At 39.6% G+C, this 27,053-nt stretch overlaps 2 protein-coding genes across 10 annotated transcripts in view; both read left to right on the forward strand.

Moving 5' to 3' along the window:
• Positions 1–2,749, forward strand: part of znf800b (zinc finger protein 800b) — a 40,452-nt gene extending 37,703 nt beyond the window's left edge. For all 5 annotated transcript variants that reach the window (XR_007042085.1, XR_007042086.1, XM_047390048.1 and 2 more), the window contains one exon: positions 919–2,749. The gene's annotated coding sequence lies outside the window, so the exon portion shown is untranslated. The remainder of the gene's footprint in view (positions 1–918) is intronic.
• Positions 2,750–7,323: 4,574 nt separating this feature from the next.
• The window catches only part of grm8a (glutamate receptor, metabotropic 8a), a 391,012-nt gene continuing 371,282 nt past the window's right edge, over positions 7,324–27,053 (forward strand). The window contains exons 1-2 of one of the 5 annotated variants that reach the window (XM_047390124.1): positions 7,324–7,435; positions 13,682–14,475. In XM_047390124.1, the coding sequence (XP_047246080.1) occupies positions 13,933–14,475 (543 nt within the window). In that variant the 5' untranslated portion in view covers positions 7,324–7,435; positions 13,682–13,932. Of the gene's footprint in view, positions 7,436–7,523; positions 7,985–10,367; positions 10,780–13,681; positions 14,476–27,053 lie in introns of those variants that run through there. The other 4 variants (XM_047390126.1, XM_047390125.1, XM_047390122.1 and 1 more) reach the window with 4 other exon arrangements.

Here is a 27,053-nt window from a genome sequence, read left to right on the forward strand (position 1 = left end):
GGATTCCTGCCGTTGTCTTTCCCTTCCCTGAAATTATGTATGTGCAATCAGAAACCATCATGTCAGGCTAAAATGTTGTGAACCTCAATCTTTTTGAGCGGTTGCTTACCACAGGTTTTATTTATTTATTTTGGCAAAGTAGAATCTGTTTCTGTCTATGCAGAAGACCACTTACTTTGGTGGCATTAAGAAACCACTCTTCAGGACACTGACCAGCTGTTTCCGCAATTTCTTTCTTACTTACCAGTGTATCACTGCTTCTTTCTGCTTACTAAAAATTGCAACATATTTCTGTTCAGGTTTTTAATGTTTCTCTTATAGTTGGTGAAATTGTTGTTACATTTTCACATTACAACCTCAAAGTTACATTTGTTTTATTTAGACACAAAGTAGCTCATAAATGTGAAGTGGGAGAAAATAATAAATGGTTTAAAAACAAAATGTGGTGGGCAACCAGTTTCCTTCAGAAGTCCCTTCATTAGAAGATGGAGTCTTCATACAGTTTGAATGCAGCTGTTCTATGAAGGGCCCAGAGAACAACACCAAGGAACACAGCTACAATGGATTGGTTTAGATCAATGGATATTCATGTATTAGAATGGCCTAGTCAAAGTCCATACTTAAGTCCAATTAGAATTATGTTGCAAGACTAGAAAATTGCTGTTCAAATGCTGGTAGAGACATACCACGAAAGATTTGCAGCTTAAATTGCAGTGAATGGTATTTCTACAAAGTATTGACTCATTCCACTTTCACAGATATGTACTACATTGTCCTGCTCAGTCATATAAAATACTTTGAAGTTTGTGGTCATATTATGACAAAATGTGAAAAGGTTTAAGGGGCGAAACGCTGTAACTTTTGTCAAACTTATGCTGACTTTTCACTTGTTTCTTTTTCCATTCTTTTCTTTTCCAGACATACAGATTGCCACAAATGAAGGACAGAGAGCCACACACAATCGGAACACTTAACTGGAAAAATGAGACTACTAGAGGAAGTACAAGGAGAACTTGGAAACATGAAGGAAGAAACTAAACAGAGCCTTATAAAGGAGCATAGTCGCATAAGAACTAAAACCAATGTTGTAAACTGACGTATGTAGTTTCATAACGAAGCCAGACAGCCTGCTGCTATCTACACAGAGACTCCAATCTGCTGTACATATACATATCTGTATTTACTCATGTAAATATTGAGCTATATGCAGCCTACAGATATTTACTGCTTTGCTTACATTATCCTGCGTTTAGCGAGCGGATGAAGGTAGTCTGCCTGAGTGAGTGGAACAAGGGGATCAGAAACTGGATTTTTGGGCTCAGTCGGATCACATGTAGAAGATATTTTTTGAATTTTGTTCTTTCAAAATGAAGAATATGACAACATAAGTTATCCTCAGCTGAACTATGCCTGGTTTATGGATATTTCACAAGCATCTCAAGTCAACTACTTTGAACATGTTTACAGTCAGACATTTTTGGGTGAGGATAAAAATGTGAATTTCCATCCCTCTCAGTTATTTTCCAATTGAGTTAACTACTGTTGTTCTCTGCTGCTTTGCATTACTGAAACAAGTCTAAGTTAACTCTCCTTTATTTTGAATTTGTTCTGATTCAAAAGGTGGCTGTTCTCGCAAATGGAAACATCTCAAACCAGTCACTTTGTTTTTCATTCTAAAACCTTCTTGCCTGATTGACTCAGATCTACAATGAACTGTAACAAGTCCGAAGGATAAGTCTGTTGTTTCCACAGATGGTTGGAAACTTTAAATAATATATGAGAGACAGTTACAGTTAGGCGGAGGGTAAAAAATTGACATTTCAAGTTGCAACAGGTCACAGTCTTACTGCTGTACGTCTTTACGACAATAACTGGGAGAATTTACTTTCTGACTTCCTTCATCTTGAGGTTACACCCTTCCATAGCCCTGTTACACTTTATCTTACCTTACATCCTCAGTGCCTAAGAGCTGATCCAGGTAAGCTATAGAAAGCAAAACTATTTCTGTCTGACAGGCCTATACAAATCTCTACACTGGAGCGTATTTACATTAACTGTCTGATCTTAGCTGTTACCCTACCAACGTAATCCATTTATTTTTACTAGTTTGTGCAGTTTGCTCATTAAAAACTTGCTTTGCTTTGTGTGCAGCCATTGAGCTTGTTAGAGAACAGCTCCTAAAGGTAGTCTTTAAAACACTGGGAAGAGTTTGGAGGAAATGAAGACCAAGAGGAGAGGAGAGGAAGTGAGGAAGACCAAATGTAGATATGTCTTAATGTTCAAACTGTAAGCCATGAAAAAGTACAAAAAGCGGAAAAAGGAAAGTCCAACCTTTTATTTTTATAACAAAGGCATCTGCAGCAAACATACTGTGTATTAACTCATCCTGTGCGGATGGTAGAAGTAATAGCTATAATAGATCACATACCTATTTACTTATTTGTCCAGATGCTTCGAACATGTTTGAGCTGTGAGCGCTTCATTCTAAAGGAAGCTTAAGTTGCTCAACTTTTAGCTTTTTTATTTATTTTTTTTTCTGTTTTTTGAAACCTATCAAGACAAAGACCTGACTTTGAACTCAAGAGGGTTTTAGTTCATGTATTTTTTTACCCCAAAGTTTCTTACATCAGATGTTGTAATATGTTAAGCTTTTTCCTCTAGAGGCCACCAGAAGTAGAAAAGCCTTTTCAGATGTGACCAGAATGTCAAAAGCCACTATTTAATAAATAAAAACATACTTCCTAATGCACCTGAGTGGATTTCTACATGGATTATTATTTTTTTTTTGTCCTGTAAGGTTTTTACACAAACTAGCATATATTTCTAGAACCTTGCGGCTGACTAGGGCCTCCTACTGGCCTGGGGGCTGCAGGAGAAAGTGAATTTAAACTAAATGGAATGGTAAATGTGCCCGCATTTCAATAAATTAGAACATGATCAAAAGGTTAATTCATATTAAGAATTCAATTTAAATTGTGAACCCCATACCATTGGGATTCATCAGGATTAAGTTCCTCAAAGTTTGAATGTTGCATCAGACCAATAAAAACAGATATATTTAGAGTTTTCAGCTTTTTACTGAATAGATAGATAGATAGATAGATAGATAGATAGATAGATAGATAGATAATGTTCGGTGGCCCAACATCACTCTGCTGCAGGCTCTCAGCATATTCGATATGCTGTTCAAAGTAATTGGTGTTACTTATTAGCTAAAGCATTTAGCTGCTTTGACACACTAGTTGAATTTCCCCTTGAACTAAAATATTCAAATTTAGAAGTAATCTTCATCATGGAGGCGCCTAACCCAAAAACACCAGAGGGAGAGACTTCTGACTCTGACTGCTAATTAACTATAAAAGCATGATGAGTAACTCAGTTAAATAGGGATATATTGAATATTCTGTTTTTATATTTGTTTCTATACTGATAAACTGAGAATTTAACTAATGGAATGGGTTTAAACATGTGCATGTGTTTTATTTGGGTGGATTTTAATATTTCGATGTTAAATTACTTGAAATCCAAACTTTCTAAAATCCATTTAACTATATGAGGTAAACTCTATCTAATCATGAAGATAGTTTTGCCTGTCTTAATTTTGTCTTCAATTTAAAAAAAGAAACAAAACATGAGTTAAATTTACCTTTAATTGAACATCATGTTAAACTACAAGGCAGGTATATATATATATATATATATATATATATATATATATATATATATATATATATATATATACACAATATTTACAATATTACATTTGATTCAAATCAATTCAAAAATAAATCCTGAAGGGTAACTAAATGTTATAGCTCATATTATGAAGGTTTCTTCAAAGAGCCGTTGTAGATGATGATGGCTGTGGGCAGGAAGGATCTCCTGTAGCGGTGTGTATTACAGCAGATCTGAAGCTTCTGACTAAAGATACTCTGTTGTTGTCCAACAGTCTCGTGAAGAGGATGCTCAGGGTTCTCCATAATGTTCTTCATTTTATGAAGAATCCATCTTTCCACAATGATCTCCAGAGGTTCCAGAGGAGTCCCCAGAACAGAGCCAGCCTTTTTTATCAGCTTGTTGAGCTTTTTTAAGTCCCTGGCTCTGATGCTGCTTCCCCAGCAGATGATGGCAGAAGAGATCACACTTTCCACAACAGACTTATAGAAGATATGCAGCATCTTGCTGCAAAGTCTGCTCTGTCCCTTCTTGTAGATGGCTTCACAGTTGCATCTCCACTCCAGTCTGTTGTCCAGGTGAACACCGAGGTATTTATACTCCTCCACCACCTCCACTTCTTCTCCCATGATGGAAATAGTGACCTATTCCTATTTCTCTTAAAATCTACAATCATCTCCTTTGTTTTAGTCACGATGTGTTCAATCTGTGTTCAGATGATTGTTTCCACACCATGCCACAAAGCGGTCCACCACCTTCCTGTACTCAGCTTCTTGTCCATCTCTGATCCACCCCACGACTGCAGAATCATCCGAGTATTTCTGCAGATGACAGGAGTCTGTCTTGTACTGGAAGTCTGAGGTGTACAGAGTGAAAAGGAATGGTGAGAGTACAGTCCCCTGTGGTGCTCCTGTGTTGCTGACTACCTGGTTAGACTCACAACCCTTCAGTCTCACAAACTGTGGTCTGTTTGTCAGGTAGTCTTTGATCCAGGAGATTGTTGAGGCCTCCACCTGAGTCTTCTGGAGTTTCTGACAAAGCAAATCAGGTTCAATTGTGTTAAATGTTCTGGAGAAATCAAAGAACATGATCCTCACAGTGCTGCTGGCTTTGTCCAGATGACAGTGGGTTTGTTGAAGCAGGTGTATGATGGCATCTTCAACTCCAACTCCACAGAGATCAGCAAACTGGAGAGGGTCCTGATAGTTTATTGTTTGCTGATTCAGGTGGGCCAACAGGAGTCTCTATAGGACCCTCATGATGTGAGATGTCAGGGCAAAAGATTTAGTCACTGAGGACTGATGGGTGAGTTTTCTTAGGTACCGGAACAAGACAGGAGGTCTTCCACAACACTGGAATTGTCTTCAATCTGGCTAACGTTGAAGAGGTGCTGCAGAAATCCACAAAGCTGCTCTGCACAGGCCTTAAGGAATCTAGGGCTGACACCATCTGGACTTGCAGCCTTATTCCGGTTCCGTCTTTGAAGCTTGTTGTCCAGCTTCTTCTTGCACACCTCCTTGCTGTCTCTTATCTTGACTTTAAGTTGCTTCTGTATACTTCTCAATAATTCCCTGTCTCCCTCTCTGAAGGCTCTTTCATTCTTGTTAAGCAGGTCCTTCAGGTCACTGGTAATCCAGGGTTTGTTATTGAGGAACCATCTCACGGTTCTGATAGGGATGATGTTATCCACACAGAAGTATATATAGTCGGTGACACACTCAGTCATGGCATTAATGTTCTTTCCATGTGGCTGGCACGGTGCATCCCAGTCTATAGCCTCAAAGCAACCTTGCAGGGCTTCTTCGGCTTCCTGTCACCATCTTCTCGCAGTTCTCTTTATTACAGGTTGCCTCTGAACAAGGGGCTTATATTTTGAGCTGAGAAAGACAAGATTGTCTGCCTTTAGAGATGTATGAGTCCTTGACATTTGCATAAAACAAATCCAACATTTTGTTTTCTCTGGTACAGCAGCTGACAAACTGTTAAAACTTTGGGAGTCTACCAGAGGTCCTCCTCTTACAATCTCTGTCTGGTAGCATGGTTAAAAAGCCCGACGGAGAGACGCAGGAGTCAGGGATATGATCCTGCAGCCATGTCTCAGTAAAACACATAATACTGCATTCACAATACTCTGGCTGGGTCCTTTGTAGGGCTTGGAGTTCAGCCAACTTGTTTCCCAACGATCTCACATTGCCCATCATGATCGATGGAAGAGATGGTTTGAACTTCCTTCTTCTCTCTCTTCTCTTTGCTCCTGCTCTGCATCCACGATGCCTCCTTTTCAACTAATCAGGACTTTGGGTTTGTATTTGACATATTATTTGAGCTTTTAAGATGTTAATCAGCTGGTCCCGGCTGTAAAAAAAACCAACCCTGTTGCCATGGTGACGCATCATAACAATTGTTCAAAAGTAAAAAAGTATCAGCAAAAATCCTTCCACAGTATCCGACATCGGAGAGGATAATCGTCCAAAAATATCAATTTTATCCATCACAAGAGGAATTTGTGTTGTTAAAAAGAAATAATCAGAATAAAAACGTAACAGAGCGACTCCAACCTGCTGCCACCTTGAGAGGCGCAATTCTAGAAAGATCTTACATACATAGCGATCTTAATAAATTAGAATATCATACATTTCAGGCAATGTCTTCAAAGAATGGTGCATGATCACCTTTTATCTAGAATGTTTTTTTCTTCCCCACAACTTCCCATTACTATGCTTTGTAAATAGCTGGTTTGACTTTTTGTGGCTTACCCTCTTCATGGAGGGTGTCACTGGGCAACTTTCAAGTCAGCAGTCTTCACCATGATTGTGTATAGACCATAAAACCATTACTGCATCAGAATAAGCTTTTGGTGGTCATTTGTAATATTCAAATATTCAGAGAAACTAAATTTGGGATTTAATTAGCTGTTAGCCCTAATCATGAAAATGTACCTAAATATTTGCTTGAAATATATGTCAGTGTGGAATGAATCTGAATGAATGAAGGCGTTACTTTTTGAATTAAATTAATAAACGTTTTGACGACGTTTTAATTTATCCAGATGCACCTATATAAATGTTTATATCGCGAAATAGTCATTAATTAATGTGGCACCTTTGACCGTTTAAAGCAGGAAAATCAGTCCCCCCCCCCCCCCCCCCCCCCGCTTTTATCTGACATTGTAATTACCATTCTCTTACCACTAGATGGTGCCATTGTCCCGTGCCTCTGCGCCCTCTTCTGACGCGGTAAGATCCCCAAATTGAACGTGTTGCTCACATTTCCTCCCAGTCAGGCAGAGGAACACCCCAGTCTTGTTCCGATTGCCTCCACACATAGCTTATCAAATTGTTATTACACCGCAGATGGGATGCGGTTCATTTGTTTAATTCCATTCACCACAAAGAGCCACAGCGCACTGTTTTTTATACGGCAATCCGGGTTGAAGGGGGGATAATCAAGGGGCTCAGTAAAAAATGAATTAGGAAGTTCTTTTCATTCAGCGTGCGTGCATATTTCGACGACTTGTTAATGTGTTCGAATAACCAAAAGAGACAGATATGCATCCAATTGATCAGTAATAAACTTAATTGAATGTGGAGGAGGGAGTCAGCAGGAGCACAGTGGTGCAATTAGGCGTTGATTTGGTGCGTCGTGCACCATCGCGGAGGATCTGAGGGTGCTGTACACGCACAACAACACAAGCAGACTTTAAAGGGGAAGTGTTCAAGCGCAAAGTGCGCGTTGGAGCTTTGCGGATCACCCTAATCAGGTGGGTTTTACCAACAATATTGATCAGCGCCGTGTATCATAAATTCCTTTGCTCTGTCTCCCCCTCCTCTTCCTCCACCTCACCCTTCATCTCCTCTCTCTCCTCTCTCTTTCTGTCTCTCTCGCTACCTCAGATTCATTCTTGGTCATCGGCTTCAACAGACAGACTATCTCCATTGTCTCCTTAAACAAGTGCGGAGTTAATAGTTACAGTTTGCGTCACGACTGAGCTCCATGCCCTTTGCGGATCTTTTTATTGTCTTGCGATCAATCTTTTGATCAATCTTTTTTTGGAGAAAAAAAATCTCTCTCTTCAGGAGGTCTGAAATTTACATTTTTCTTGAGGTGTAAAACTGCTTAGCTCCGCAAGGAAGTTGCCTAAGGCGGACAGGGACCCCACGGGATGCTTCCCCTATTCCACATCGTGGGAGGAACCTAATTTTCTGATTTTCTTACCTCTTATACTCCCTCAGTGGGTGTCTTCACATTCCTTCGGTGATGGGTGTTTAATGCCAGATTGTCTCATGCCCTGCGCAGTACTAGTTGTTGGGTGAGTATAAATGTCTGAACTTGATGCATACTGTTGTACTGGATATATCTGAATTAATTTAAACTGCATGTGTCTCTTTCTGCATTGGTCCTAATTAGGCTGCAATCAGAACCCCAGAATCGAGCCTATTGGGGCTGCATAATCAGCGCACACGCCTAGACTTTGATCTCTAACTCTCCATATGCGTTTTATCTTTAAGACGCACGACTCAGTCTCTGCGAAATAATGAAGAAAATGCAACCGAACTGGTGTAAAACATACATTGAATGTATGTTTTACAACTGGATAATTTATTTGAGCTGTTTCATATATATATATATATCTGTTTCAAAACCAAAGAGTCCAAATTAAGCTAAATAGAGGACCCGTTTGGGTCTCAGAAGAGGTAAAGATCAGCAAGTACTTCTTTGAAGAGCTCCAAAGGCACTGACCACAACTCTCGGACCACGAGTTAGGATGGAACGATGGGGGGAGAGGATAGAAAACCTATCACTTTCTGAAAATTGCCAGCCCGCTCTCTCCCTCGACCAGTGATGAAAGGGGAGCTGCATGCAGCAAGGGAGAAGATTGGGAGGAGGAGGTGGCTGTGACACTGGATTGCAGAAATAAGAACGAGGTTGGTGGAAGTGGAGGTGGAAGTGGAGGGATGGTCCCCAACAGGCAGCTGTGGGTGTAAATTAAAGAGTAATGAGCTCACTGAAGGCTGTTTAGGGTTCAGACCTCTTCATCTTTAAGCCAACAAAAGATCACAGCAGGGGAACCCTCCTCCTCATCCTCCTCTTCTTCTTCAAGGAATCCACAAGAGATGAATTCAGGTTTTCTCTCCCCCAGCATTTGAGAAACATCATACGAGCTCTCTTGAGGGTAAAGGAGTAAGAGCCAAGATGATTAGCATAAGATCGGGTGTGCAATATATGAGCATTAAGACACAAATGTCAACTCTTTCCCCCTTCAAGGCACTGATAATCTTCAGTAAGACTAAGTGTAAATGAGCCTGAAGACCAGTTAATATACTCTGATCACAGATTTTTTTTTTTTTTCAGCACTCCTCTGGGGATGTTTGCAGGTAGTTATGGCTCAAATGAACAGAACAGATTTCAACTCGTCATTTAATGCCTGCAACTAGCAATACCTCACAAATGCCTTAAACTTTTTCTCATTTTGTCACGTTACAACCACAAGCTTCAGTGATTCATTAGGACATTTTATGTGCAAGATCAAAACAAAACAGCAAATAATTCTTGTCGGTATCAATTTGAAGTATTGCAACAGATTCAATTTGGTCTTATCTGACCAAAGCACCGTCTTCCACTTTTGCTGTTATGCAACTTCTAAAGACGTCTGAATGCACCTGATTTTTTTTAATGATTATCAGAGTAAATGGGGGCTGAATGCAAATTGGTCCTACTAAATAAAATCCTAAATAAAATATATTTAAGTCTGTTGTATGCTGACAGGATGTGGAAAGGTTCAGTGGGTGTGAATACTCGTGCAAGGTGCTGTTAATGAAGGAAAAAAATAAATCAGAAGCTGATGTGAGTTACATATACTGCACATCAAAATTACTGTGAGCCACTAAGCCTCATTAAGAAACCTTCTGTGACTTCGCCAAGGAGAAAGTGTTTAATAAACAATGATGCAGTTAGTATACTGGTGTTTGCAGATGAATCAGTGCTGGCTAACCTATATAATGCAGGGGGCTTTAATCATAGCATGGGGCTAACTTGGCTTCTAGAAGTGCCTTTGACCCATTTCCAGTTAGACTGGGGAGAAACTGATGAATTAATTGGGACAGAAGTGAATTATTTTCATCAAGCATGACACTGTGATGGCATCTGATTTCCAAGACAGTTTTGGGCCCTTGTGGGTAAATCAAGGTTGGGCTAAAATATATTTCTAAAGGTTGAGTTTAGGAAAGCTCTTGTGTTATGACAGAGGGGGTTTGGGGAGTACCAGTGTGGGATATAATCCAGCAGGAACAGATGCAGTGAAAGATTATGAACAGGATCTCCTGCAGGGTGGTACAAGCTCGCCTGTCTTAAATAGCAAGGGCGACCCAAGCCAGAAAATGATTTATGACAGTCCAGTTCTGCAAGACGGACACTCAAGATCAAGTGCTTACTTAAGAACTCATCGTTTTCATTTTTAAAGAGAGAAACAGCATCACAAACGTCTTTCAAGGATCCTTACAGGTTTTTCTCGCTGGCTTTGTTGTGTTCAATATTGTCAAGGTTCATATGATCAAAAGACAGGCTTTTATCTTATTTTTTGTGTTCCTCTAAATCAGTTTTGCCTTCTCTCTTGTGTATTTTCCCTGCCTCTGATCAATCACTAGCTGAGTGATCACAGCTGTGTTCATCAGTCTCTCAGTACACACACCAACTGTTTGCTATGGACTTTCAGGATGTCTTTCTACTTTCAGAGTGAAACTTTCTCACCACTGTTCCAAACTGGACTACTTTTTTTATTTTCTTGACCATGGAAATGGGAACTTTGTGTATATTCAGTGCATTTCTGGTACCTAAAGTTTGGTGCCTGGTTCTTTGGTATCTTGGACTTGTTCAAGGAAATCTTACAACTGCTCAGTCAGGCAGATATGTCCAGAGTTTGAAGGGACAACGCGATGTTTATCTTCTGTTTGCTCTTCTTGAGATATGTATGCTGGAGCTGACCACTGCTATCGGGAAATGCTGTTGCCTCCCTTCAGATAAAAGGTCATCATTCATTCATATTTAGGTGGGTGATCCCAAAGGATGAAAAGCACAATGATACACCAAGCCTTGCTCTACCCTGAGGTAATGACTTTACTTTAATACATATACACCTGTGTTAAATGCTGTCATGTTTGTATGGTCTATGCTGTTAAATGATCCCTGAAGCTTACTATTAGTCTTACATGTTATGCTAGTGTTTTGTATTTGCATGTGCACAGTGATTCCATGTAGGATCATAGGAAAAGGTGTTTGATTTCATTTAAAAATAAAGCTTTTTTAAACTTTCATATACATGACTGTAGGATATGTTAGTTTAAAATTTATAGGCTTAATGTGAAGAATTTCAAGAATGTGGGACTTAATACTTGCTAATTAATTAAGGGGTTTTCCTTTTCAAGTAAATATATATTGAAATTCTGTTTTGTTTTTTTGATCAAGGGTTTCCTTTTTAAAAAATACATTAACCACAAACTGACATGAAAATACAACAGCAGTCAGACTTATGAACCTTTACATCTGCATGTTCTGGATACTTGGATGGCTGATGTGTGTATAATAGTATAAAACATGCCGTTTTATTGGACACCATACATGTGAAGAAATTAAGCGTGTTTTATGAAGCATCAAGCCATGTCACCTATATGAAGTATTTAGTTTTTAATGCACCTCGGTTAAATATAGTGTGTGTATATTGGGATAAAGTGAAGTGATGATGTGTCGGGAGTGAGTAATTTTTGCCATGATGTTATTCTGGGTTTATTTATTTATTTTTTCATACGTATTAATTACCTGAGCATCAGAAGATAAAAGTCCGATGCCCTGTACACAGTTGTGGTGTGTATGAGGCAATGCGCCAACAAAACAGTTGTGGCGGCCTATATCAATGTCGTCCATTTCCAGTCCTTAGGAGTCAAAGTCCTGCATAATTTTAGATGTTTCCCTAGTTCATAAAATGGCATTTAAATGAATGTGTACTTGGCAGTTCTCTGCAGAACTTGAGCAGGTAAAGCAATCATTTAAATGTATTTATTTGGAACAAGGAAGTGTGTACAACATGCAGGAAATCACCACTTAAGGCTTGGACTTAGTTGTTGTGCTTGGTCTAAAGCTTTTATGCTATTATTGTAGAACTGTAGACAACAAGCGCTACATATTCGGAGTTATAATGTAATGAAAGTTGTATGGCTGTTTTGTGTGAAAAAAAGACTCTATACTAGACTGATTTTATGCAGTTATATTCAGATAAGATGGATATTTTTTACTAACCAAAATACTAAGTGTTAAATTTGTTGCCATGGAGCTCACCAAAAGAAATTAAAGAGAAAATCTTTTTTTCTTCTTGAATCTGGCTGTCAAGCTAATGATTAATTATCTTTAAATATTTATTTAGGCCCCAGAAATTTGCACAAATTGCCTCTTCACCCTGTCTGCACTTACAAAAGCAAATGAAAATCAAGGATTTGAGATCAGGGGAGGCAAATGAGAAAATAAATTCCCAGGGGCCTCGGCTAATGAAAGCACATTAGCTGTCTCACCGTGTAGAAATCTGCCAGTTCGTCATAAGTAATTTTCAGTCCCCAACCAACTTATTGCAACAATATGGCTGCTTGCTGCGCAGCTCAGTGGAGGAAGCATGACATTATTACAACCGGGGATAAAGGCGGAACCATGCTGCAGTGGGGGAAAGCCGATAGAGCGTATCAACATTTAATGATTGTGATGTCTAAAAACATTTAACATTTACTTTACCTGTTGACTGTAAAGCCCTGTGAAGAGGGGCAGTATGCACTGTATATGTTCATTTAACTGCAGTAGTTAAACTCTCTCCAAGGTTTTGCTGTGTCTTTTCAATGCTGCAGCTCGCGTTGCCTCATTTTTCTATTGTCTCTCTCTATTCTTGAACTCTACTTTCTTCCTCTCCTCCATTTTCCCCCTTGGCTCTCCTCATTCCCATCTTCCTTTGCTTCGTCATAACTGCAGCAGGTAGTCATGCAAATAGCCTGAGGAGCTCCCCACAAGGTCCTCTGTAAGCTGTTTCTCTTCTTGAACTGCCGGCATATAAGTGAATGATGGTGTAGGAGGTGATTACAAACTGAGACACTTGGGACTTTGCATTGGGAGTGTGCTGTCCAGTGAACACAGTGGCTCTCAAATGTGTATGTGTTTAAATACTTGGTTATTGCAATACCCTTGTTGCATAAGTGTGCAAACTCTAATATTTTGCTTGAGCACCTTGTGATTCATTTTTAACATTCAGTCTTTAGATCACATCTGCCATTAGTTATATTGAATCCAGTTAACCTGAAATACAGTTCAGCTGTCATAATTGAATTTCCCAGACTTTTTCCACTTTGTGAAGACGGTACTCAGAAGAAATTATGACCAGGTTCAAACACCAGCCAGTTTTTACCCAGATTAGGCATCTGCTAGAAAGCTGAAGAGGGATTTATTTTTTGGTGCCACACTCCAAGCACACAGTCATATCTACATAGGAATGACTTAATGAGAGGGAGATTTAAATTTGGAATGGCTTGGCCAGACTGCAGATCAAAATTTGATTGAGAATCTGTAAGGTCACCTAAAGAGGGCTGTGGACAGAGATGTCCTTGCAATCTGATAGATTTAGAGATCTTTTGCAAGGTAGAGTGGGCAAATATTCCGTATTTTTAGTTTAAGGGTGGTAAGATTGATGCAACAAGGTTGTTGCACCTTTTTTTTTATTTTACTTTGTTCCTTCTAGCAGATTTCTTTCATTAAAGGATAAATGTCACATGTGAAATAAGTCTTGGAATTTTTGCTACATCTTAAAAACCTGGCATTTTAACAGGAGTGTTTGCACTTTTGAGAGTCTCTGTATATCTATGTAGTTTTATTCCTCTTTGTCAGTGTTTTCCACTTGCTAAGTGAGCTCTACTAGCCTGCAGCGTTTTGACCCTTGCACGGTTAATAGTACCAACATGTCCTCTCTCTGTCTCTTCAACAGGCTCAACAAAGGATGTGACTTGTGGATTTCATGCTCTGCCCCCTAACCAGATACTCTCAACTAAAGTGCCACATTTCCTGCTACACCTCCTGTCCACGCACTCTCTTCCCTGGAATATGACTTCGCTCATGGGGCTTGGCTAACTTCACACCTGGGGTCCTTTACCCCTGCCTCGTTAATCAGTAGAAAGGGCTGACATAAATAATCTTTAAAGACTCTAGGTTCGCATTTTGTTACCAACCTCTTTGATCATGGAATCTCAGTGGAGCCCAACCTTTCCTCTCCACTCTCCCTCTGTCATCTTCCTGCTTCTGGCTACTTCTTACACTTGGCTCTTTCCCATCACCTCTCCTCAGCGAGTCCCGATAGACCCTCAGGCGGCACCCGAATACGCTCACTCCATACGACTGGACGGCGACATCATACTTGGTGGATTGTTCCCGGTGCATTCGCGGGGCGACCGCGGTACACCATGCGGGGAACTGAAAAAGGAGAAGGGCATTCACCGCTTGGAGGCCATGATGTTTGCCATTGACCTGATCAACAAGGACCCAGAGCTGCTGCCCAACATCACCCTGGGGGCCCGGATCTTGGATACCTGCTCCAGGGACACATACGCTCTGGAGCAGTCCCTGACGTTTGTACAGGCCTTAATAGAAAGGGACGGCTCGGATGTCCGCTGCGCTAATGGAGACCCTCCGATCTTCACCAAGCCTGATAAAATTGTGGGTGTGATTGGAGCTGCATCCAGCTCTGTGTCCATCATGGTGGCCAACATCCTGCGCCTGTTTAAGGTAGGATTCAACCTAATTTTCCTCTTCTGTATCTTTCTCTCTCCGCAGTACACTGTCTTGCAAAAGCTAAAATGTTATTTGATTGACTAACTAAAGGCAGCGGTTATTTGTGTAGTCGAAGGAAAATTGTAGTTTTCACACTTTTTACACACATGAAAAATTGAAGTGTGGCTGTATTTGTGTTTATCACCCAAAGGAAATTAAATTTTAGAACCACCTTTTTCTGCACAAGTAATTTCCCTGCTCAGAAGTGAACCTCCACCCCAACATGTTTTCTTCCAGGGTTGTACTGTATTTACCTCAACCATGCTGCCCTGACCAGCTTTCTTGTCCCAAATTGTACCTAAAGCATGATACTGTCACTACCATGTTTCAATGTGGAAAAGGTGTGTTTATGATAAATGCGTTTTTTTTCTAATTCAGTTCTGTGATGTCCTGTTTTTTCATGTTTCCTATGTGGCTTTTGGCAAACTGGATGTTCCCATTATGGCTTTTCTTCAACAATAACTTGCCACCCTTCCATAAAGGCTAGATTTAAGCTGATTGCACTGTCAGCAGACTCTTCCACCTGAGATGTGGACCTCTACAGCTTCTCTAGAGTAACCATGGGTATAAAAAACCTCTTCACAAATGTCTCTCAGACCTGCCTCATGTGTTGCTTGGTCTTCATAATGCAATTTGTTCAATGGTGTTCTCCAGTTCACCTCGGAGACCTTCATAGAACAGCTAGATTTACACTGAGAGAAAAATCAAACATAGGCTTGCACTGGATTTTATTGAGGAGAGAAAGCGTGAAAAAATTGCAACGAGTTGTTAAAATAGGTGCTAAATACAAATGGACATCACTATTTTCAGATTTTTGTTTGTAAAAACATTTGAAAACCGTGTTTCATTTTCCTTCCACTTCACAATTGTGCACTACTATATGTTGGTCTAACATAAAAATCACATTCATGTTTAAAGTTGTAACATGAAAAAAAATCTGTAATAGTCTAAGGGGGACGAAGACTTTTGCAAAGCCATGCATATGCTCAATCATTGGCATCCTTCGCACATCCAGGCCTTCACCCATAGGCACTGGCAAGATAAAGTTATGTGATGACAGCCATTTAAAGCGTTATCAGTTTCTGCGGCAGTGACACCTCTTCCTTCATCAGTTGCAGGAAAAAGATAGCGTGTGCATTTGCCTTTCGAAGCCTAAAGTGTGATTTCAATCAAACATTCAGATCTGTGTGTGAAGGAGAAACTGATGTGTCAAGTGATGCTTGTAAGATTGGGATTGAGCAAAATAAATAATAATAAAAAAAAGCAGCAAAGGCTGAAAATATGTCAACAGCCACTTCCTTTCCTGCAGCCTACAGTTGTTAATGCACACGTGCAACGCCTGCAAGGACGCTGCTTTGTGATGCCTGTTTTCCAGTACATGTGGGCCTAATTGAGTGTCCTCATGAGGGGGAAACTCTTTTGTGATCGTTCATGTTTTTTGCGTCCTTTCCTGAAGCTTTTGTGCATTTCTGCTTCCTCTTATCAGGTGTGCGTTTGTGTGTGTGTATGTCTAGGAGTGTGCACCCATTGTCATCATTAGTTGCACAGCGCTGACTGATAGTGGAGCGTCCATGAAATATGGGTCCAGTAATGAAGCCCGTGGCATTTTTCACATCCACATTTATCCCACGCTCTTCCACCGTGTGACCACACATTTCTTGGCACAGAGAAATCCATATGCTTGTGTGTGTGTAAGATTTTACTGTGTTACGGGACGCACATGTTAACAACCGGCTTGTGCCTTGAATGGAAGATTTGCATACTAAACAACAACAACAACAACTACTAAACATGATTTATTCCAGGATCTGTCACAGCAACAGCCCTCGAACAGAGTGCTTTTTCCTGCCTCTGCGGTGCTTCGCTCTCATTTGCCTAATACGATTTGGAGCCCCGCGCGTGTCTGCGTGCTTGCTTGAACTCGCAGTGTGTGCGCACGGCGCGTGCAGCTATTGTATGTCCGCTGATAATTTGTGTGTGGGAGTCTTCAGCTGGGTTTTTTTTCCCCTGTGGATTTCTATTTTTTTGTTTGTGTGCGCAGAATCTGTGGGATACGTCAACCTCACGCCTGTGGCTGTGCTAACACATGACTCCAGACTGTATCTCTCACACTGCATGCTTCTCCATAAATAATACACCCCCTCTCTGGAAATCGTGGGACGCAAACACATGTTCACACAAATATATTTCAGGAAAACATATGTCTTTTTAAATGGGATAATCCGACAGTGTCAGTCACAGTCAGTCGCCCACTCAAGACGAGAGGGGGGAGGCCCGGAAGCAGAGCAAGAAAGTCTGTTTGTGAGTCTTTTTGAAATCAAGCAGCAGACAAGTGAGATTCAAACAACAGATTGTGTAAAAAGGAATGCAAAATTCTCCCCCCACCTTATTTTTTCCTGTGCTTTAGCAGCAGAGGGAGCCCCTTGCTGAGAGTCACAGCTGAGAGAAATCAAATCAAACAAGAGTCGTTGATGTTTCTTTTGTTCGCTGTTCCTCGTTTGAAGATTATTGCTTCGCACTGAGGGAAGATTCAGAACAGAGTGAGGCCGGGCTGAGATGAGATGGAACTTTGGTGAATCAGGGGAAAGCGGGCTATCACAGCTGCATGTTACAGAAGAAAATCTGCTGAAACTATGAGAATATATCTGCTTTTAAGAATATTTGTTGTTTGTTTCAACATGGGTCTTGTCCTGTGGCCTTCCACAGAATTAATCAGTGAATCAGAATCTGTTTCAAACAAGGCATGAACCTGGTTAATTTTGGGACTTCTTGTGAGATAATTGTTTATGTAAACTCTTACGTCCCAACCTGAGATTTAGCTGCCATTTCATCTGTTTTTGTGACATTGAAAGACAAATATGGAACAGAATTGTAGATAAGAAAGTTGAAGGAAAATCAAACTGCATGCGTTTTGAAATTTGTGTTTTCTCTTCAAAGAGTTTTAGACATCAGGTGCTGATTGCATGAGTATGTTTGTAGTTGTGAAGGACCTTCTACTTGGTTCAGGCGTCCTGCGAGTGTTGTGCAGCAATTGCTGGGTTGTAAATAACAAAACAAAAAAATGCATTCATAGAGCATCTATGTATGTATCATCCCAAGGCACACTGAAAAAAGCATCAGTCTCTCTAAGTCGTTTAAACCGGTAAAAAGTTATCTGTAATGTATAAGGAAGTCAATTGCATGAAGTCCTTAACTTTACAGCCATCCCTCCTAATGAGCATGCATGCGACAAGACGTAATCTCAAGGCACTTTACATCGTCGTTCACTTTGCAGCCATGCCTCAAACTGAGCATGCAAGTTGTGACAGTGGAAAGGTAAACCACCCGTTAACAGGAAAAAAACTCCAGCAGATGGCCATCTGTCACGACAGACTGGGGGTTTGAGAGAACAGAGCATACACACTAAAAGAAGAGTAAAATATTAAAGGCATTAGTAGCTCCTTTTAGTGGCTTTGTCTAGGAGAGAAAAACAGCGAAGCAGATACAAAAAAAGGAGAACATTAAGTTGTTGGCAGTAGCAGCTCTGCCAGTGCCCCCCTCCAGGAAGGTGTAACAGCTAAACACAGAGCCAGACCAGGTGTAGCTTCTATGACGAGAACAGAGAGAGAATATAAAGTTAAAATCTGAAATGGCATAAAACGCAAATTGGAGATTAGTATGAGAATGTAGCAGAGTGAATGAAACTGGTCATTATGCACTTCAGCAACCTAAACCTATAGCAGCATAACACTATTTCAGCTCCTGAGTTTGTTAGCCATTTTATGCTTAAATTATGTTTAGGCCAGGGCTGGTTGCAAGTTTAATACCATAAATTAACAAAGTTGTGGCCATATGGATCTTAAACCAGCCCATGCCTAATCCGGTTATAAAAATAAGCAAATGGAAAAACATACACCATAAAGTCTAGCTCACTTCATGGAAATGTATACGGTCAGACGGGATTGTCTTGTCAATTCCTCAAGCTGAACTCCAGGAAGTAAAGCGAAAACTCCAATCTATAAATTTATTTGATTTAATTTTCTAGCTTGAATGACTCTAAACCATGAACACACAGAAAGTCTATTATAAACCTACATTTTTCTAAATGATTTTGCTGCTCTAATTTTAAATATGTGGCCCAACCTGATACTAATTACTGCTTTCATTATTTTTTTGTGATACAGAGAATGTTGAAGGTAGCTACCATTACTCAGAAGCGTAGCCTCTACCTGGAAATGAGATCTTGTGTGAACAGGATTTGATAAATGGGAAAATGATCAATAGTTTTGGTATTGCCCAAACTGCCTTAAATGGAAGTAATAAAGTAGGCAACATAATTTATTTAAAACAATGTGCCAATGTTGGTGGTGCAGTTGTTAGCGTTATTACCTTGAATCGGGAAGATTTAAATCCCACCGGATGGCCTTCCTGTTTGCAGTATGCACGGGCTCCTCAGGTCTCCTTTGGTTTTCTTCAGGTTTGTAGCTTCCTCCCACAATCCAAACCAGTGCATAATTTTGTTAATTGGAAATGGTGAATTGCCCTTAGGTGTTCGTTTGCATGCATGGCTGTTGATTGGCAACCTGTCCAGGTTGCATCTTGCCTTTCATGCATTGGCCACGGGAGATGAGCGCCAACCCTCTGTGGCGTTGAAGGATTAATCATGCATAGAAAATAAGTGTATGGTGCCAAAGTCTTTAATTATCCACATTATTTTGGTTTTAAGGTAGCCACATGTTTGTAGAATCTTCTATAAATATTTTTTCTTTTTTGTAAAAGTGTTCTCTCTGGCCTTTAGATATTACTTCACCCCTTTTCAGGCAGATTGATATCTTAACATGATGACATATTGTGCAGTGTTGTTAAAAGAATAAGTGAGTAATAATAAGTCAGTTTAATTTGTGTAACATTTTTCACAGTTAACAGTCACAAATTGCTTTAGAAAGATGGAGGATAAGAAACCAAATGTTTTGTAAAATGATCTCAAAGCAAAATACGCTAAGAAATTCCTTCAGGTGCTTTTTAAATGTGCTCACATTGTCAGACATAAAAAAGGAATCTTGTTCCACAGTTGATGCAACCATCTGAAAAGAGTTATTATATGTGATCCTTGGAACTACAAGTAGATCTTCAGGGCTTCAGTTGGAGTATGTGGCTTTAATAATGCTGTAATGGAAGAAGGAGTTTGACCATGTAAGGCCCTGAAAGATGGTTTGGTTTTTAAAATGGATTCTAAAGCGCACAGTTAACCAGTGCGACAATATGAAAACAGCACTGATGTAAGCTTTTGCCTTTGTTCTCATCAGGAGCAATGGAGCATCAGAATTTGGTTCAAGGACTTTTTAGTTAAGACACGTGAAGAGTGTTGCAATAGTCTAGGTTAGAGGGGATGAAAGCATTAACGTTTTGACAAAAAAAAAGTCATTTTTTTTGTGTTTTTTTGGTTGTTTAGAAATATGTCACAGAACCTAAAATATGCATCAAAAAGGTACCAGTGGTGTTACTTGGGCTACCTTTAGTAGAAAATTGGTTGCTACATACATGGAAAGCAAAAGAAACCTGACAACTGTTTGTGGCAGCTCATTCTCTGTTCTAGTCATTGCTGCTGTTTCAACTTGGATCTGGTAATGGCATTTACGGAGGTGGTACTTGTCTTGAGAAGTTAAAGAACCACTGATGTTCTGTTTGCAAGTTTTTATGCTATTTGCTATTTAAGATTTACATTATTTCAATGTCAGCTAGAGAAATCAGAAGACTTTGTCTTTGTCAAGGGGATACTGATAACCAGGTTTCTAAAGTTTCAAATTAAAATGGGTTCTTTTGGTAAACTGTGTTACATGTCGATCCAACACCGATTCACTGAGTTTCAGTGAAAATTAGGTGGACTTTGGGTGTACCCTCCTTTTATTTTCAGTCCAAATAAAACTTTTAGAAAATATATTCTTTGGGACCACTTGAAATATTGTAAGAAAGTGTGGGTCATTTACTTTATATTGCTTAATGTATTTTTTTAGCAGTCTTAAATTCTAAGCGAGTCATGTATTAAAGCAAGCACTCTTACCTGCAGTTTCACCATTGGTGGTTGTAGCATTTCCATTTTGTATTATTACATGTATTTTAAATTATTTTACCCCATAAATTGGATTTTTGGAAGATTATTGGGACAAGTTAAGGCTCCCCAGATGGGTTGCAGATGTTCTAAAAAAAAAAAAAAAAAAAAGGTGAGATGATTAAAGTGAAAAGTCTTTTTTTTCCCCCTGCTTCCCAACTTTGAAACCCTACCTCTGCAGAGCTCTGTAATATAAAGTAAAACCAAAATTTTTCATCTTTTTTTTATCATTAGCTAAATTAAAGTCCTAATTCCCTAAGAGTTGGAAGTAATTGGTCTCTTCATGGGAAGCATGTAGATATGGCATGTATTTTAAAGCCAGAAGTGAACCACAGAACCTCCTTTCTCTGCCGACTCAGTTTGTTTAGCACTTTAGCATAAAGTTAAATTAAACATTGCACACTTCTCTGGCCTTTGCCTTTTAAGTAGTTTATCCAGATCCCAAGAGATGAACCATGATTTCCTTGAAACATTCATTGTTGCAGGGTGATGTGCATGTGTAGAACAGAAAATCTTTAAAATCAGATCTTTTCAGAGCACATTGATTGTCAGATGTGGTGGATAGATTAAACAAGATACTATAGATTTAAAATTTTTTTTATAATATAGGACTGGTGTTTTCCCAGGCTTTCACAAACAGCCAGTTTAACATTAAAACTGCAGAGGCTGGAAGGCGAAGCATTCCTTCTATCGGAAGGCTGTACATTTTAAGTATTTTGCACCTGCTATGCATATGCGATCCAAGGAGGGAGGCATTAATGCATTTTCCACCATAAGTACAAGTATACTGAGCATATTAAATGTTACAAAACTGCAAACAATTTCCATCATACTGTTTCCGTTTCCACATTTTAAAGTCCATTTAATGAGATGCCACAGGAGGAGTCAGGTTGACCCGGGTTTTCTTTGACAGTATGGTGCTTATTGATGCAGCACCATCCTTCCTCAATTTGTTGCCGTGCACTGCCAGTCAGCTGGCTAATAGATTACAAAGCAGTCATGATGTAGAAGCTAAAACAGCATCACTCTTTATTAAACACATTTTCAAAACTAGCTTGCAAGCTACAGTCAACCTGTCAGTTACCCAGCCCACTGCTGTTACTGACTAAATAAGCAGCTAATGTCAGGTTGCTATGTGGCTAGTGTTGAGGGCAATGCACTTCAGTGGCCAGTTCTTCTCAAACTTGTTCTAATCGAAAGCAGTGACTCTTCACTTGAACTGTCCAAGGCTGGAGTCAAGAACGTTGCCCTATCGGGGCGCACTGTAGCACATGTCTAATTTGCGTTAAAAACGCTAATTGACACACATTAATTGACTAGATGCCCAGCAGCACTTCTAATGTGCATATCCTTTAACCTATGAAGAGCAAAGTGGCAAAAAGGGATATTCTGCACAAAAGCATCAAATTAGTTTATTATATAATTCTGGTTTATGTTCAGGTCTGTAGTTCTGGTCTATAGATCAGGTTTATGCATCAACATTAAAATAATGAATAAATGTTGACCATTGTTGGATCATGAACCTATGAGTGTTTCAGTAACCTAACCTGCTGACATTGGTTCTGAATAATTTAGATAAAATAGAAACCAAATGGAATAACTGAAAATCTAGCAAATACTTTTTTATGTTAATAAAGAAAGAAACCTTTGCATCAAAGGCAGCGACTAATGGGCTGCCAGCATTGAGCTTTGTCTACCACTACCTGGAAATCCCACAATGAAGTGACGGGCACATTTCAGTCGGTGACACTTGCACGCTGTGTGTCAGAGGCTGAAAATGAAATTCAATTCTCAAATTGATAAGTGGTGGCTCTCCCCTGGTGAGAGCAAATGGAATGACATGGCCTCGGGGGAGCTTGGGAAACACTGCACACACAAACACACACGCAAATCTTTACCCCTCCATTCATTCAAAATCAATTGCAATTGATATTGCTTGAGGCTTTCAAACAAACACACACATGCACACACACTTGGGGTTGTTTTTATTTGAGAAGACTGCTTATTGTCTCTGTCTCTGGTGGTGGTTTTTATGAAGTTGTGTGTTTCGAAGCCAAGGTCGGAGGCAGAAGTCTTTCCCACGCTCTGCTATGCTGTTTCACATTCATCCAGCTGAGCTAGCCAAGGTTTGGAAATGATATCCTATTTTATATAGTACTGTCTATTTGTATTATTCCTGGATTTTGAGCAGAATAAAATTTTTTTTTCCTTAATACCATTAGCTTTGTCTCTTATAGTATGGTAAAACAAACACCTGCCAAAACGTTAGGCAGTGGTATTTAAAAATCAGTGATCATCTCTGAGAGGTGCACCAAACAGGATTTTACTGCCAGACGTCGACTGAGGTCTAACATGACAATTCTGAAATTCCTTTAATTCAATTTAAACATTCTAGTTTTGACTTAAACAGGAAATCATGGCATTATAAGAATATCTCTTTTATTTTGCATTGAAGCCTAATTCTCCTAACTTTGACTGATTTCTACTAACTTGCAATAAAGTGCATCAAAGAACATGCTGGGATTTTTCAGTTTTGACAAATTTATACATTTAAAATAAATACCTCTTTTTGTTTATTGAATAGATAGATATTTTTCCAAATTGGTAGGTTTGGAAGTTTTTTAAATTCAACTTACTCTGTATATTTGCTTTCCATATGTACAATTTGACTTTAATTTTCACCATGGAAAAACAACATCCTTTTTAGGTTAACCACAGTTGCAAGGTCAGCGTCTTCGGTTTAGTTTGGACTTGTTGCCTTTAACATTAGCAGCAGCACGTGTTGCAGTTTTATCCACTGTAAGTGCTTGCACCATGTTCACAGTAATAGACAAACGTTGATGTTGCTGTAAAATCTGGTAAGGTGTGCTGCAAGCTGGTCTCTAGATATGCAGTGGTCAGGTTGCCATGACAACTAGTTATTTACATGGGGTGTGTTTGCAATGGATAGCAGGGGATTTCATTTACTCAAATAATGTAATTATTTTTTTGCACAGTTGGAACTGCAAACTTATTCAATTTTAATTGTGATAAACACGAGGGGAAGCAGAATAGGGGATAGTTCAGTAGGCGAGAGGCAGGGTACATCCTGGACAGTTGGCCGCTCCATCACAGGGCAACACAGACTGAATAAACCTAGACTCATACACTTGCACTTAAGAGCAATTCAGAGGAGGCAACTCATCAAACATTGTTTTTTAACTTTGCGCCTAAGTCGAATTACCTGGAAATGGCATCCCTGCAGTGAAACAGTGGTTGGAGCCTCATGATGTAGGCATGCTTATCTTCAGGAGGGACAGGGAAACTGGTCAGAGTAGATGGGGAGATCGATGGGGACAAATACAGGACAATCCTGCTAGAAAACCTGTTGAAGGCATGCAAAATACTTCAGGGCTGGAGCTCAGGCTCTTACATGTGAGATGGTTGTCATCACTGTGACAACATGCTAAAACTTTTATAAACTTGAACACTGAACTGGGAGTTATGATACTGTTCTGGTTAAGTGAAAGAGGTATCATAACTAAATGCTTCTGAAGATATGAATGTATGTTTCGTACATATAAGCAGGCCTGTGATTCAATTGCTTATCTATATTAGCATTAGCTTCCTTCCATGTCCCTTGAAAATTTACTGGTGAACTGTTAAATTTCTCTAATACATTTATTTCTTCTCGTATCATTGCTTTCTGTGCTCTCTTGTGTTGGTGCATACTGTCATTCCACATTATTTATCATGTGCACTTTCAGTCTTACGAGGCAACCACAGTACATATGACTGAAAGGTTCTTAATTCATTGCATGAGCTAATAAAAATCAAACACCCTTCACAGTACGCAAATCATGAAGAGGAAACGCTTGCTTAGGCTGTCTATAAAGCAGGCTGGGGCCTTTCGCACATTTAAAAGCCATACCAGACCAATTTTCTTTCGGGCAAATCAGCACCTCCTGAATTACAAATCAATTTGGCATTACACTTTGCAAGGATGACAACAGCTGCATCAAAATGCAATTAACAAGGAACGTTGTAATTTTCAACGGTAGATGCCAATTTGGACATAATTCCTTACAAGGTGGCTGCTATCCTTGAGGATAGGCCTACTTTGATCTACAATGTTGTTCAAATCCTCCGAGCTGTTTTTAATAGAAAAATGAAGGGACAGGGGGAGGAGAGGGTAGTGGGTGTGAAGGAGACTAGAGAATGAGGGAGCAGAAAAAAGGACTGAATGAAAAGCAGACAAGTGGAAGTGAATCCAGGACAAAGATGTGCTGGAACGACGGATAGAATAGAAAGTTATAGATAGTTCTCGCATTGCATCCTCCAGGGCGTAATGATGTGGTGTTGATTTCCTTCATGAAAGCGTTATACATTAAGAGGGTGACGATAATGAAGCCACAAAGCACACTGAACAGCGAACGGGAGCACTTATTAGGACATGAGTGGGTCGCCGTTTTGTGTCAGCTTGTATGCATCGCTTCGCCACAAATCATCTGCAGCGTGTGAAAAATCAAGGGTTCTACACCGGGGCAGGACACAATCATCCAACCTTCACTAACGAAGGCAGACTTAATGAGCAAATGGTTAATGAAGAAGAACCTAATTGTCCTTCTGAAATTATTTATTACCTTCATCTGTTGAGTGTTGCCTGGAGATGATTCATTAACAGTGGCCATATGTAATGTCTGAACACGGGCTAAATTGGATCTGTTTTCAACTGGATGGTGCAAACCCTTTAACCTGGGTTTAAAACGTCAAAGCGGGGAACTCCAAATATGCAACTCATTAAGCTGTTCAGTTGATGAGGAAAGGCTAAATGCGAACTGACAAATGATTTGCTTACCCATCACTGTAAATGACAATATATGCAGTCCATTATGTTGGATTTTCAAATAAGGAAAGGTGGAAATGTTTTAATTTAGAACACATACAGAGCTTTAAAAGGGATTTGCCCCTTTAGAGATTTAAAATCATCAATCAGAAAAGAAGCCCCACACCATCACACTGCCACCACTTGAGGTTGAGTGCCTTGAGCAAGGCACTTAACCTCAAGTTGCTTACTGATCTGCATAAGTGTATGAAAAAGTTCAGATTTGAGAATGCAGCTGGGTGCAACATGACTGTAGTGTAAAAGTACTTTAAGTAGTTCAGTGCATCTAGACAAGCACTAAGTTGCGCCATTTACCACATTTTAGTGAAAACTGACCTTTAGGTTCTTTTGTTCAGCAATGTTTTTTTGAAGTCCTCCCATAGCTGCCAGTTTTGCCCAGTCTTTCCTATTGAATTATAATTTATAATTCTTTAATTGAGAGAATTGCAGCATGCAGAGCTTTAGATATTGAGTTCAACCTATGGATGTGTTGTTTTGGAGTGACGGGGATAATCTTAATCCCACTGAGAACCTGTGGTCAAATGTGGGTGGACAAAACAAAAAGTTACACTTGAAGCACTGATGCAGCTAGAACAGGCCACTGTTGGTCAGGATTTCGCAAACAAGCTGAACACTAAAGACATCCAATAATCTATTTGCTTTTCAACAATGGCCTTTAAAATGTATGGAATATTTAGCTTTGACTACAACATACCGGTGAAACATTTCAAAAAGATTGGGAAAAACAAAACAAAAAAAGAAACATTTCTGTTGCCCTCAGGACCTTTTAGCTATGGCACTGGATATGCAAGCATAACTCAAGTTCAAAGTTCACAAGCAATACCTTGTGAACTTTGAAGAGAACATTTCATGGATTTCAGTGGTCCTGTCCAAAAAACGCATCCAAGTGCATGCATCTCGACGAGGTCCAAACTACCCAATGCATGCTTATTTACTGCTTAAAAAGAAACGTGCCCTCATGTGCTTTATACAACAAGTTAACAGAGGTGTGCACTTTTGATTAGATAGGAAAGTAATTTAAAGTTTAATTAAGACCCCTAATGAGGTACAAAAGGTCATTAGAAATTTGTGCAATGTTATAATTATTGTGTTTCTGCCAATTTGGCCGTAAATGTGTTGCACTGTATAGCTTCCACTGAATGTGTGTACGTTTGGCAAAGGCTGTATCTGTCTGACTAGTGTCAGTGAGACGACCAGTGCGTAGAAAGCATTAAAGTGGAATGAGATTCTATCTCTCGCCGTCCTTTCATCAGTTGAATAGAAGCTTAGATAAGGGATAAGTGAAGCTATTACACACACGGCCCCAGATTTCACACATCGCAGGTAGACAATACACACACAATTTGTTACACTTTAGGGACCTTTCTCACGTTTTTGACTTTTCAATGTTGCGTTCAGCTAATACCGTGACCAATGGTGGTTGAGTATGAGTCACTTGAAAAAAATGGGAGTTATTAATACTATTAGTTTCACCTAGGTTCTTCTGGCAAGTCTGATATCTCAAAGAAACACCTATTGCGCATTATGTCCCCTGTCTTTTAAATCGTGTAACAATAAAGG

The sequence above is a fragment of the Girardinichthys multiradiatus genome, chromosome 17 (genome assembly GCF_021462225.1).
Source record: "Girardinichthys multiradiatus isolate DD_20200921_A chromosome 17, DD_fGirMul_XY1, whole genome shotgun sequence".
NCBI classification, from domain to species: Eukaryota; Metazoa; Chordata; class Actinopteri; order Cyprinodontiformes; family Goodeidae; genus Girardinichthys; species Girardinichthys multiradiatus.